Source organism: Lampetra planeri, chromosome 3 (assembly GCF_965212315.1).
Source record: "Lampetra planeri chromosome 3, kcLamPlan1.2.h2, whole genome shotgun sequence".
Lineage (NCBI taxonomy): Eukaryota > Metazoa > Chordata > Hyperoartia > Petromyzontiformes > Petromyzontidae > Lampetra > Lampetra planeri.
Genome location: NC_136109.1, coordinates 2,273,008 through 2,286,735, shown reverse-complemented (window position 1 = coordinate 2,286,735; position 13,728 = coordinate 2,273,008). Strand labels below are relative to the sequence as shown.

The 13,728-nt window shown below is 39.9% G+C and overlaps 1 protein-coding gene across 1 annotated transcript in view; it reads left to right on the top strand.

Moving 5' to 3' along the window:
• The window catches only part of LOC144736307 (protein unc-13 homolog C-like), a 147,362-nt gene that overhangs the window by 54,858 nt on the left and 78,776 nt on the right, over nt 1–13,728 (top strand). Inside the window, exons 14-16 of the mRNA XM_078618958.1 lie at nt 1,127–1,216; nt 6,453–6,590; nt 11,700–11,830. Of these exons, the coding sequence (XP_078475084.1) occupies nt 1,127–1,216; nt 6,453–6,590; nt 11,700–11,830 (359 nt within the window). The remainder of the gene's footprint in view (nt 1–1,126; nt 1,217–6,452; nt 6,591–11,699; nt 11,831–13,728) is intronic.

Sequence of the window (13,728 nt, the reverse complement as noted above, 5' to 3'; positions counted from 1 at the left end):
CAGTAGAACCTCTGGTCACGACCATAATTCGTTCCATAACTTTGGTCGCAACCCGATTTGGTCGTGACTCAAACCTAATTTCCCCATTGGATTGTATGTTAATACGATTAATCCGTTCCAGACTTCTACGAACTGTATATAAATATTGTTTTTTAAAGATTTTTAAGCACAAAAATAGTTAATTATGCCATAGAATTCACAGTGTAATAGTAAACTAAATGTAAAAACATTGAATAACACTGAGAAAACCTTGAACAACAGAGAAAACTAACATTGCCGCGTCAAGGTTTAGAATCGTTCAACAAGATGATTGTTTCGTCTGCTACATCAGTCGGTCGATTCTGAGAGAGAGAGAGAATATTTGTATGAGCAATTCATGTTTCTATTGAAAGTAAGTTAACAGTAATATTTGGGTACAGTATTGTTTTTGGAAGCATTCACCGTAATATTGTATGAACGTTTACTTCACCGCATCATCGTATGAATGATGCGAGAATAGATTAACGGGTTCTTATGTTAGCGATTTACGTACTCAGCACACTACATTCACAAAATTAATATCTTACTAATAATTTTATATCACAAGAGTTATATATATATATATAACTGTTACGCTTTGTCTTGTTTGTTGTAAACAAACAACAGGAAATTTGGCGCTTACAAAAAATATGGTGTGGAAGGGGAAATCGGCCGCAGCCGTGTTTGATCATCACCCGAGTTTGTGTTCGTGACCAGATTAAAATGTTTTGTGAATTTTTTGGTCGTAACCCGATTTGGTCGTGGTCAGAAGCGTTTGTGACCAGAGGTTCTACTGTACATTGCAAACGTGTCAGTGTGTGCCCAACAATAAGCTTTATATGTAGCTGTACATAAATGCTATAATTTGGTACAATTACAAAGTGATGTTATTGGAAAAGTAATATATTACCTTTATAGCCAAGTTAAAGCCCATTATTCGATACAAACCATCGTAGTATAATGGCTGTAATAACTATGGATAAAAATGCCAGTAAATTTTAATTGATAATTTTCTCCTTGTGCCTCTGAGTTGTTCTTTTGGAGGGGGGGCGAATGCTGTGCATATTACAAGTTGACATTGTTATTTTATTTTCATTATTTTCTGCAGAATAACTTTCCAGCCAGTAACCGAGAGAGGCTACAGGACCTCAAGTCCACTGTGGATCTCCTCACCAGCATCACGTTCTTCCGCATGAAGGTAAGATGCCTGCTGTCACTCAATCTAAACCAAAGCACAACCTGTTGGCATCTGAAAAATACAAATTGTATAAAAGATGTGCCCCGATAATTAAACAATTTGAACAATATTCCACTACAATCTCATGAAAACATGCAAAGATGGTTGAACTAACATGATTGGGTGCCATGGTGGCAAGATTTTAACTAGCTCGCTCGCCCGGTATACAGGAAGTCATGGGTTCCATTCCGACCTGACGCCTGTATATATTTGGAGTTTGCATGTTCTCCCCATGCTCGCGTAGATTTTTATCCTGGTCTGCCAGTTTTTCCTTCCACATTTAGAATCAACGTGCGTTTTGAGTATTTGGTTGCTATAAATTTCCACATGATGAGCCACTTCGTTGAGCTATCATTTGTGGCCAGGTCGCTTATGAAAAAGAGCTACATAGCTCAGTGGGCCTTCCCTGATAAAGTTTAGTTATAGTTTAGTTTTATACAAACGCCATCTGGTAATAATTAGGACAAAGTACATTTAAACATACATTCACAGAATATACACAATTCTGTGCCATTCTTGTTTGAAATAATACCAAATATGCATTGCATTTCTGCCTCACCTGAGATGGGGATTGCGTATAATGGAAGGGGAAAGGCTGCCTAGAATGTTTTAACATGGTGTGAAGAAGGGCATGATTGGGATTAGAAATGGGAAATGAGCAGATAGAAGGAAATGATACTTGGAGGTTCTATGGTAAGTGGGAAAGTGATTGGGTGCTGCAGGAGCTGGCGTGGCTGTGAAGATGGGTGCATGTAAAGGGGGTGAGTTATAACGGTTGTGCTGAAATGTATAACTTGGTGCAACGATAGGTGAGATGGTGAGTGGAGTTGTTGAAAGAGGAGGAACTCATGATTTAAAGTATGTGTACACAATGTGTGTGTGTATTTCTCGTACGATGAGTTAATCAGGCTTGCTAGCTGTGTCAGGTAACTTGTATTTTGGAGTGAAGGCTTGGAATTGATTGGTAATATATCAATACCACGTGATGTTTTGAATCATTATAACTCCCCGAGTTTTTGTTAAATGATGCTACTTTGATGCAATGAAAGTGGCTGTCATTTGGTATGAATGTCTCACTCTTAATATTTTATATGCTTTGTAGAGTTTACGTGAATTTATATGTTTGTAGAGTTTACGTGAATTTTATCTGAACAGCCCAACAGCTAATACCTATTTGCCTAGGCATGCTTACAAAATTTGATTTCCACAGTATTATCTCAAAATAAATGACACTACAATAACATAATCTGCAACAACATCATGAACTTCAATATCAGCAGCAATAACAGCAACATTCTTCATAGCCATCAGCAATGCTATGAGGATCATCATTAATTTGTCGAAGTGGCAAAGTGGAGATAACAAACATGAATTTGCTGGCACTGTAAGGGTTACTCCTATCATCTGTACACAGGCTCAGATAATAGAGAGATATCGCGTTGATAATAGGAAGAACTTTGGATTAATTTGGGGGGAGGTAAAAGGGAGAGTGGAATATTGGAGGGTGGATAATAAGCCTTTGGCTGTGTACCTCGACTCGTATTATGGCATTCTGTAATTGTTATTATACTCCATTTTGATTGTTATAATTTAATTGTGCAATGTATTACACCATATTATTACATTGAAACACCCCTTAGGCGTGAATATGTAAACACTCCAAGTATCCGTGGCTTCTCCACAGATTACTGGAGTTGTGCGGCAATTCCTACTGTTGCCACATTTATCTGCAGCTTAGCGCTCCAGTGATCTTCTGCCATGGATGGATGGTGGTGATGATGATATATATGCTGCAATGAAGTTTATCATCGTTGTGCTCCTTTGCTGTATGCCGGTACACTGAAGCTCTCCATTAAATAAAAAATACTGGTGCCTAGGGAGACGTTAGCAAAAAATGGGCCTCCTAGTATATTACCAGACCTGAAAGGCACACATAAAATCCTACCAGAAAGTTCTTATAAAAGCTAAAACTGATTTTTGCTCTTTTGATTTATATTTGTAGTGGCAATGCAAAGTAAATTTCTTTTTCCAAAGCATCTCCTTATAAATTCAGAACCTATTTTGTTTTGTTAATTCTTACACTGTCTGGTGTTGATGAATGTGCTGGTTATTTCTCTGAAAAGTATGAAATAAAACACAGGAAATCGGATTTTGACTCTGCTCTGTTAGGGTTTTGACCACCTACAGCTGATGTTTTCCCCATCAATCACTGAGAGACAATTACTGCCAACATTGTTCTTGATCCTCTTGCTAAAAGTGCACATCCTTCACAGCCGGCTCACTCTAGTATCCGATAAAGCATCCTTGTCTAACGTTTTTTAATGTCCGGTACTGTTTCCTTAAGTCTAATAGCAGCTGCTGTCACTCGCATTGGAGAAAAAAATACCTCCGTGGATTTAGCACCCCAACAAGCTGTCACCCGATTCCTAAACTTAATTTCCTCAGAAAAGGATTTGAGCTGTAATTTTATCCCACTTATCCTCTCACCTTTGTCTCGTCCAAGGGCATTCAACTGAAACAGCCTTTTTGCCTATAGTCAATGCCCTTCCTCTGTAATCGGTGGTTCTTTCTCCACCCAGGCTCTTTTATACCCCACTGCTGCCACTAGTATCAATCATTCCATCTTGTGTAATGGCCTACTCGACTATGTATATCTGGTACACTGTTTTTCCTGGCTCCACTCTGAATTTTCATCCCACTCTTTCCATGTCTGCACGAAAGGGTTATCCTCGTATTAGATTCCCTTACACTTATGGTGTTCTTCGAGACCCAGTCATCTGTCCACTGCTCTACTCCATCTCCTCCCACTTGGCAAAATTATTTCTGGCTTCAACGTTAACCGTAATTTCTATGCTGATGACACTGTGTGTTGGCATTGACTGCAATGATTCTACTACACTACCGATTCAGTCATCTTTCCCCTGAATTGTTCATTCATCAGGAGTTAATAAAATGCACACCACTTAGTAAAATGTTATCATTAATATGCCATTGATAAATTTAATTTCCCCATTATCTGAATGCAGCGGTGTGGCACACTGTGTACAAACGATTTAAGGCACCGTAGGCCCCACACAGAAAGGAGAATTGTAACGTTTAATGATTTCATTAATAACATCTCTAATGTATGCATCCAGAGTAAGAATGAGAGGGGTGATTATTTGGATAGAAATCTAAGGGCAAAGGTGTGGTAAAAATTCGGGAGTGTCATTTTTAATGAACTAGTCGATAGCAGAAGAGAGGAGGAAGATCTTCAGTCTGGACTGAGAGGGGGAAAATCAGCAGTGCAGCCAACTAGAGGGAGAGTATTCCAATTTAAAGGGCCAGCAGAGGAGGAGTGACCTCCCAGTTTAACGCTTAGGAGGCTTTCGCAACCATTATCCATAATAGAAGTGTTTGGGTTTGATCGCGTGAATATAAATGCGTCGTTAAAGCCACCACTACCCGACACAGACAATTAGTAAGGTTTGTCACGCAAATAAAACATACCAATTCGTTACGAGTACAGCAACACCGGTGTCATGGAGAGTAAATCCACAACATTTGAAATTCGAGTATGACGTTTCACCTTTAATTACAACTAGTATCATCAGGTGATTGGCAAAGTTTGGAGATTGTTTTTGGGTTCCACCAAAATGCGTTGAGTGAAGTGTAGGAACAGGAGAGTAGAGTGAGAGTGCAGGAGAGATAGGCTGGAGGGAGACAATGAATGATTTAAAAACTGTGATAACAATATTTCAGTTGCTTATATATTGAATTGGTAGCCAGTGAACAGATTTGGGACTCGGGGACATGTGGTCATTTTTGCAGATGCAAAAGTAAGTCTGATGTTTGGATCATCTGGACTTTTCCATCAAGGGATATATGTCCACCTTCGAAGATTGTCAGTGAGACGAGACGAGAGCATCGCATATGGTTTCAGTAGCAGCAGGGGTAAGAAAATTGTGGATACAAATATATGTAATGGAAGGGAAGAGATCCTGCAAGATTATGGACATTCTTATTAAGCATAATGTCATAATATAATTACCGTATACTTTAACGGGGGATGTTGATGAAGTGCAGACTTCTTGCCAACAAATCTTGGTTAAGAGATATTCGGCTGGAAACAATTTGAAAAGATCCAGGCTGAGACAATCAGGGCGGAACGTCAGCTCCAATATTGAAGTATAATCGGTAGGGTCAACGGTCAATCCAGTGGGGACTGTGCTCTGACCTTGTGACATCATCACAGATTCTCATTGCCTTGCTTCCATATTGTGGTTGGCCACCACTTTCTGTTTGCAAATGTGGCCCCGCCCTTTCCATTTTTGTAGATTTGTAGGAAATTATGTTTGTTAGTTGAGTCCGATGTGTTTTTCCTCCAGAAATGTGTTATAGACTGCTGAACAGAAGATTCATTAAACAAACAGCAACATTAAATTCTCCTCTTCTTGAATCTGGTCCCTAGTGTATGTGTTGCACCACTTAGTGGCAGAACACAAGCACACAATTAATCAGTCATTATATCGCCACATGAATCATTACTCATTCTTATCATGTGCAGCCAATATCACTCAAATATAGGGCTTTGGTCGGATGCAGCCATTTATTATGAGCTCAATTGTGATTGCTTTGATAAAAGACAATAATTTAGTAAATGCACCGCTATGAATTTTCAGTCTATTTGTCATCATTTTAATACAACTTGTGTGGTCTGCATGACCATCATGATGTATGCTACAATCATTATAAGACTTGCTTATATATAAAATTATTCAGAGTCTATGGTTACATACATAGTTTGCTTTCTATCGTTGTCATTGTTCTATGCAATCATGTGTTTCAGGAAAACGTGTCAATAATGATTCATGTATAATAGTTTTTTTTGGGTTAGATCGCGTAAATATATAAATGTGTAATTAAAACCCGCCACCACCCGACACAGCCAACTAGTAAGGGTTGTCACGTAAACAGAACGTGGCCAATTCGTTACTAGTACAGCACTACACCGGTATGTTGGAGGGCCAAGCCACAATATTTACAATCTGAGTACGGCGTTTCGCCAGTAATTACAACTAGCTTACTAGTTGGCTGTGTCGGGTGGTGGCGGGTTCTAATGACATTTATATATTTACGCGATCTAACCCAAAAAAAACTCTTACGAATGATATTGGTCGCGAAAGCCTACGTGTTAAAATGGTTCATGTGTTTCTAGGTACAAGACCTGCAGAGTCCCCCACGTGCCAGCACTGTGGTGAAGGACTGTGTGAAGAACTCACTCAGCTCAACGTACGAATACATATTTGCCAACTGCCACGAGCTATACAGCCAAGAATACCAATCTGCAGACCAGGTACCTTAACCATCTTTTGATAATTTCTGCTTATTTTGACAAACAGTTGGAAACTATTTTACTGCATCTGAAGATTGTCATTTTGTGTCATCAAACTCTCCAGCCCCTCAACTATAAAGGAATAATGGAGTGGTTGTTGAGAGAATGGATTCGTTAATCTGCCTAGGCAGTGTGTTCATAGCCAGCGCTAGTTTGGTGTAAAAACTCCATTTCAGTATAGCAGGATTGTAGTTTTGTTGGCTGGATAATTCAGTGTGAAAGCTGCCTAACCACACAAAACGTTGGGTCTTCTCGGCCACAATCGTGTCCTCTCTTCTGTACCTTGCAAATTGTGGACCTCTTGACTGGACATGACACAGGCCAGGGAAGAGATTGGCTGATATGTATGTTGAACTTCTTTCACACCATATGTAGCCAACCATGCTACTTGGAGGTGGAGAATGACTTGGAGCTGAGTAGACTTGCCGATGACTGGTACTCGCAGTACCAATAACATATCTCAACTCATTACCACTGCCTTATAAGAAAAATAGATGAAGCAGTGTTATGAATAAATGCATTGAGATTTTTTGTTATTTGTGCTTGTGCACCACTGCCAACATAGTATTACCAAATAATGTTGCGGCATCAAGATCGGCGTCTGCGTAAGGAGCTCATGAAAGATGCCACTGGGCAGTTGGCGGTAACCACCCTCCAGCACAATAATAAGCAGAGCGCCGGGTGGCTAAAAGACCGTGAATTGATCAAGTGGGGAGCGCAGGTGGTGCATCTGCCAGTCTCGTCAGTCGGTCATTTAACACGTAAAACCTGGATTTGTCCCCTCGACCTGCCAGTGAGCCTTGGGCACTGCATGTAGCCTCAAAGTATACCTAACCTAGCATGAGCACAATAGAGATGTTTTGTTATTGTTTTTTCCATGTGTATCACTATAACTCAAATGGTGTACGCTGAGAAATATGAAGATGCATGATCGGTATATGATGAATTGATTATATGCAGAATATTAATGGCTGCAAAGGGTAGAGTGTAGTGGGGGGTGGGGGTGGAATGCAAGAGTGAAGGAATACAGCACATTTTAACTCTTCCATCATGGTCATTTATATTCATCAACAGTTGGCAGCCCCTGCCTGGGGAGCAAAACACAAGGCCCATGAAGCCTCAGTAATTTTAGCGCGTGAAATGCTGCACAACTCTCTGCTGTGGTAAAGCCGTTTAGAGTGAGCTTTAAGAAAAACAATACTTCAAGGGGCCTTATTGAGCTCCCTCAAGTACAAAAATACTATAAGATCTTCTTTAAACCAAGAGCCAATTGGGAAATTGTAAACAGAGAGGGTGAGGAAGCCTGCATAATTCACATGGGGATACAAACACACAAACAGAACATTTAAAAAGAGCAGTAAGATACGAATATTACATAAGAGTAGGAAACATTTTACTTACAAAAATGCTTACATTTTAAACATTTAATCTTGTTTATGTACATAATATAAAATATTCCATGAGAGCATATCTGCAAGGTATACTGTATTTGAAGCAGTTTACTACAGACTTGTATAAACACACTGGATTGTAAATAGTGTAATTGTATATGACTTGGTTCTTTCGGTAAAGTCATGTAGATAGAAAATCTAATAAAAATTAAAGATAATATAATAAAATAAAAATTTTAAATAAAAAAAAATTCAAAATAATAAAAGCAAAAAACCCACGACGTTTTGATCGCAACACAAGCGGTCTTCATCAGGCGGAGAGAATCTCTGTGTATGGCTTGTGTTTAATCATCATCTCTCACAGCTGCATTCCAGTTGCATATATTCTCATTTTCGTGAGATAATGGAGGCTTTGTGTTTCCATGATAAACAGTTAAAGGGTTCCCTCTCATTCTAGCAACACTTAAGGTGATGAATCCCAATACTTTTTAAGACATTCCCTGAAAAGGAAAGACAAATCTAAATCATTTGTTACACTTATGGTAACCAGGTACAAACCTCTAAGTGAAAAGGGTAACACAATAGCTTGAGAGCTCAAGGGGTAAACAAGAATAATTAAGCATCTCATATCAAGCAATTGCACACTTTGCAGCAGTAAGTATAAATAAATATACAGTGCTGATGAGTCCTAATCAGGACCCAGAAACTGGTCCACAGCTGTCCATCTCTGCATCACCACAATGGACTTCTTCAGGAACTGCTGAGGGTTTTTGTATATTCATGGAGGCTATGTACTTTGTACACATTATTGTTCGTCGTTTAAAGCCTTTGTTGCCCACAGTCCGTGTGCCACCCTCCTATAATGTTCCGTTACTCTCTCATTATAGATTCCTGGCAGCTCTGGGTTTTTGGGAATTTTCACACACTCTTGAGTGGGTGCCAGCAGGGATGAAAATTTGGCATGTCAACTTAGCCAGCCTACCTGTAAACCGCAGTGGCTGATCATTCCGAGTGAGGTGGAAATCTGGGAGCTCACTTTTAGTTTTAACTACCTTGAAAAAGTACTTGCCAAAAACTGAAGTAAACAGCCCTTAAGGCTAAGTTTATTTCGATTTGTTACACGGATGATCCCATGGTGCATGAACACAGCAGCAACAACAAAACAAAGAAATCAATATTGAAGATAATGAGGACTGTACGGGAATATTGCACAACTATTAACTTGTGAGATGGAATTGTAGTGCAAGTGCAGGAGTAAGAAGGGTCTCAAATGCAAAATATGTCAAAATAAACATTCACTTTTATAATAATTAACTAGGTTTTCTCTCGTGAAATTCGCACAGGACCTCAAAGTGCTGTACATGAAGCTTAAGTTATGGAAAAAGCCTGCAGTAAAAACAGGTGAATTATAAGACACAATTTAAAAAGTGTCAGACTCAGATTCCCTAATGGACCGAGGAAAGGGAATTCCACAATTGCAGAGCCTGGCTACAAAAAGCTCCGTCTCCAATACAACAAAGGCTGGTCTTGGAAAAATGAACAGACAAAAATCGGCAGATATAAGTTTTCACAGTGGAATATAAAACTTAAGCAGATTGGTGATATATTTAGGAGCCAACTCATGCAAGGCAATAACCATGAGAATAAGAGGCTTAAATTCGATTCTATACTTTACAGGCAGTCAGTGCAGGGATGAAAGAATCGGAGTAATAATCGGATAATAATTAATCGGAGTAATATAGTCACGTGATTTAGATCTGGTTAAAACCTGGGTAGCTGAGTTTTGCAGTTTATTTAAAACACTTTTAGAAATTCCAGAAAGCAAGGCATTGTAGTAATTTAACCTTGATGAAATAAAGGCATGCACCAGTCTCTCCGCATCCAACAGGGACAGCATAGGTCTTGGTCGAGCTATGTTGCGTAAATTAAATATCGAAATTTTGGTAATATTACATACGTGGGCCTCATGTCAAACTGGGGTCTAGGATAACACTAAAGTTTCTGACCTCAGAGGAAGACCGAATTACAGTCCTCTCTATGGCCATCCTAAAATCCATCCGATTTACACTTGATGTGGAGAGCCCAACAACAACAAAAGTAGCACTAGTATTCAGAAGTTCCAAGATTTTACAACATTAAAAAATATGTATATATTTGACCAGATATGGCCCACTGAACTATATAGCTCTTTTCCAGAAGTGACCTGGCCACAGATAATAGCTCAACGAAGTGGCTTATCACGTGGAAATGTATCGCAGGCAAATACTCTTAAACGCATGTTTCTAAATGTGAAGGGAAAAACCGGAGGACCTGGACAAAAATCCACACGATCATGGACAGAACATTAAAACTCCACATATACAGGTGTCAGGGTCGGGATTGAGGCCAAAACCTCCTGTATACCAGGCAGGGTAGTTAACATCTCGCCACCATGGCACCCTGGTGGCAAGATGGCTTCTGCACCGGAATCCTCAATCATGAATAAATTATTTGCAAGCTTAACAAGTGCTTTTTTAAAAAAAATATGAACCTTATGGCGGTACCCCGGGTTACCATAATGTTCGTGATGTAGTCATTTTTAGTCTGTTGATGGTCGGCGATGCGGCAATCGACTCACCTCGACGAGCTGTACAAAGTTTCAGCGCAATCGTCCTCACTGCGTTTCGACATCGCGGAGTAGCACTGATTTCGGATTGATTGGTACCCCGGTACCCCAGTCCCGGAGTTAAATACACCCCTGGAAAAAACAGTGTCCCAGAAATAAGATATTTAATTGCCTCGGCCATTTTGGATATAATAAACAATTTCTCACTGGGAATTGAGAAAAAAACAACGAACTTTTGCACTTAATATATCAACAAATTCTATTTGGGTACGAAAAAATGCTTTAAAATATACCGCTAGTGGAAATTACACCAACCTGTATGGAAAATTGTAAAAAAATAAATCAAGACTAATGCATGTGTAATCTTAACATTCAAATATGGAAATGCTTCACTTTCTTTCCACCTGACATAGTCATGAGGTGCCTGGGTGGCTCAGAAGTTACAGTGCATAGCTGGAATCACTGAGGGCCTGGGTTGGAATCTAAGCTGATGGTCTCAGTCACCAATAACTCTAAAACGTTTTGGGTTTCCACTTAATTGGGCTAATTTGTAGCTCTGAGGATTGAAACATTAGTTTGACTGTCATGTGGAAAATCTCTGTCATATGCAGAGTGAGTGGGAAGTGCTGCCATCCACTCTGTGAACCAGAGGTCACTTGAAGTGATATTGGAATGGTTACTTCCCAGCGTGACAACACGGTAGTGCAATCGGCATACAATTGTAGAAAAAAATACAAACTTACGCAAACAACAACACTTTCATATGCATAAACACCACTTAAAATGGACAGATGAATAGATAAATATCTCAAACGTGGATATATGCAGTTGTTTTCCCGCCAAACAATGTTGGATATGGAAACAAAAATGTTTAGCATAGAAAAATATGCACTTTAAAATGAAGTAGTACAGTTGTCGATAAAGAACACAAAAGTACACATGGACTAATTTAAAATGTGGGATCGACGGAATTGTGAAGTCATAGAAGTAAAATATCCCATACCATTATTTAATAATTTGACGTGGATATTCGTGGTAATCTCATACCCTGTTTGTGTGCCTATGGTTCAACAGACCAAAGACGAGGCTGCTCCAGAGGAACACGGCCCCAGCATCAAGAACCTGGACTTTTGGCCCAAGCTCATCACCCTCATTGTCTCCATCATAGAGGAGGACAAAAACTCCTACACACCAGTCCTCAACCAGTACGTGGTACTATTTTACTCGTTGAGTTTTTTCAGCGTGGTTTCGTATCATTAAATTACGTAACTTAACATTTCAAACGAAAATATATATTAACAAAGCAATTAAAAAAAAGAATGGTGAACACCAGTTTTTTGCATGTCAGGAGTGCAACTTATAACATGTGAACTGAATTCTTGTCTTTGTATTTTACTGAAGAATCTCAGTCATTTATGCATGTGCAGCCATCAGTAGTTTCTCTCTCAGTGAGATAACTACTGTACTCAGTTGCAAAAAGCATTCACTGTGTACTCACCTCAATCGGCTCTGCAGTCAAAAGGCCCAGTTATTATAGCTACCAAATATTAAAATCAGAGCTTTTGTAATTATAATTTTTTTTTACTATTTTAAACATTTTGTTCATATGCTGAGGTCTCAAAAAGGGCAGCTGATGAGTGCAAAAAAGTAAAATGTCAGGCTGATTAATTGGTCAGCATTTGTCTGCATTCATTCACGTGTTCAGGAGGAGGAGGCCTGCGCCATACGGAGACGTTATACACGTGACAGGCATTCTCTGCCCATTAGAGTTAACCCGAATGCTCAATTTATATGTGGAAAGCCAGTGATTGTTGTCAAGTGAAGTAATAATATTTCTTAACAATAACAGAAGTCTTCTTTGGTAGATTCCGGAAACAGATAAGATCCGTTGAATTATAATCGTTGTATCATTATGGCCGTTCCAGGATCGGTGCCTATGTAAAATACCGATTTACCTGAGTGGTGCAAAAATGTAGTTTGCAGATTATGATATTTGGGGTTGGTGGACCACATGTGTATCGGGGTTGATGGATCACAAAGAGGGGTTGGTAGTTAACGTAGAGATTGTGGTTGAGGGTTAATGAAGAGATTTGAGATGAGTGGTTCTTCAAATATTGAGATCGAATCATAAAGAGGGGGTTAATGGGGTTAATAGTTCACAAAACGGTTTGTGGTTGAAATTGGTTTGCTTGTTCACTTATAGAGCTTTTTGGTTGGGGGAGATTGGGGTTCATGTCTCACAGTGATACTGGGGCTGGTGATTTGCAAAGAGATTCGAGATTAGTGAATTATGTAGTTATTGGAGTTGATACATCGCTCAGCAATTGAGGTTGGTGTTTCATATATCGATTAGATTTGGTGGTTCATGTCGAGATACGTAGTATACACAATGATTCAGTATGAGAACCACCACCACTAAGACAAACATAAGTGCGCAGGTGTATGTGTGTGTAACTGTGTATACAGTAGATATGAAAGGGCCGGTGGATGTTTTGGGGTTGCTGCCTTTCTCGTGTCTGTGAGGTCTGCGTCCACACAGGTGCATGCGCGTATGTGTGTTCTTGCGTGTGTGTGGTGCACGTGCTGTGTGAGTGTGTATGGTACAGGTTTTGTGTGTGTGTAGGCCTTGACACTTGGCGGTACAGGCTGTGTGCATAAGTGGTGCAGACTATATGTGTTTGTGGCTGTGGTGGTGTGAGTGTGACGACCGGTCGTGTAGCGGTTAGCGTGTTGCGCTACGAACCTGGCGACCCGATTTCGATTCTTGCTCACGGCCAACACCAGTGACAATTATCTGAACCGGTTCTAGATCGACTCAGCCTCAAATGAGTACCTGGTGCGGTGTGTAAACATCACCAGTCAGGAGACAAAGGCGGCCGGGCGTGGTACTGGCCACCTCCCCTCTTGTGTGCCGTACCAGCCTTTGTAAGTGTTTGATAACAGTACTTGCTCAAACAGTCTGTTAGGGCTCTATGGGGGATCTGTGTCTTCTGTGCTCGCTAACAGCACTTGCCCCTGCATCCTGTTCTGGCTACAAGGGGGATCTTTATCTTTGTGTGTCTGTGTAAATTCAGCTCAGATGGTATATACTGATGAGTGTGTA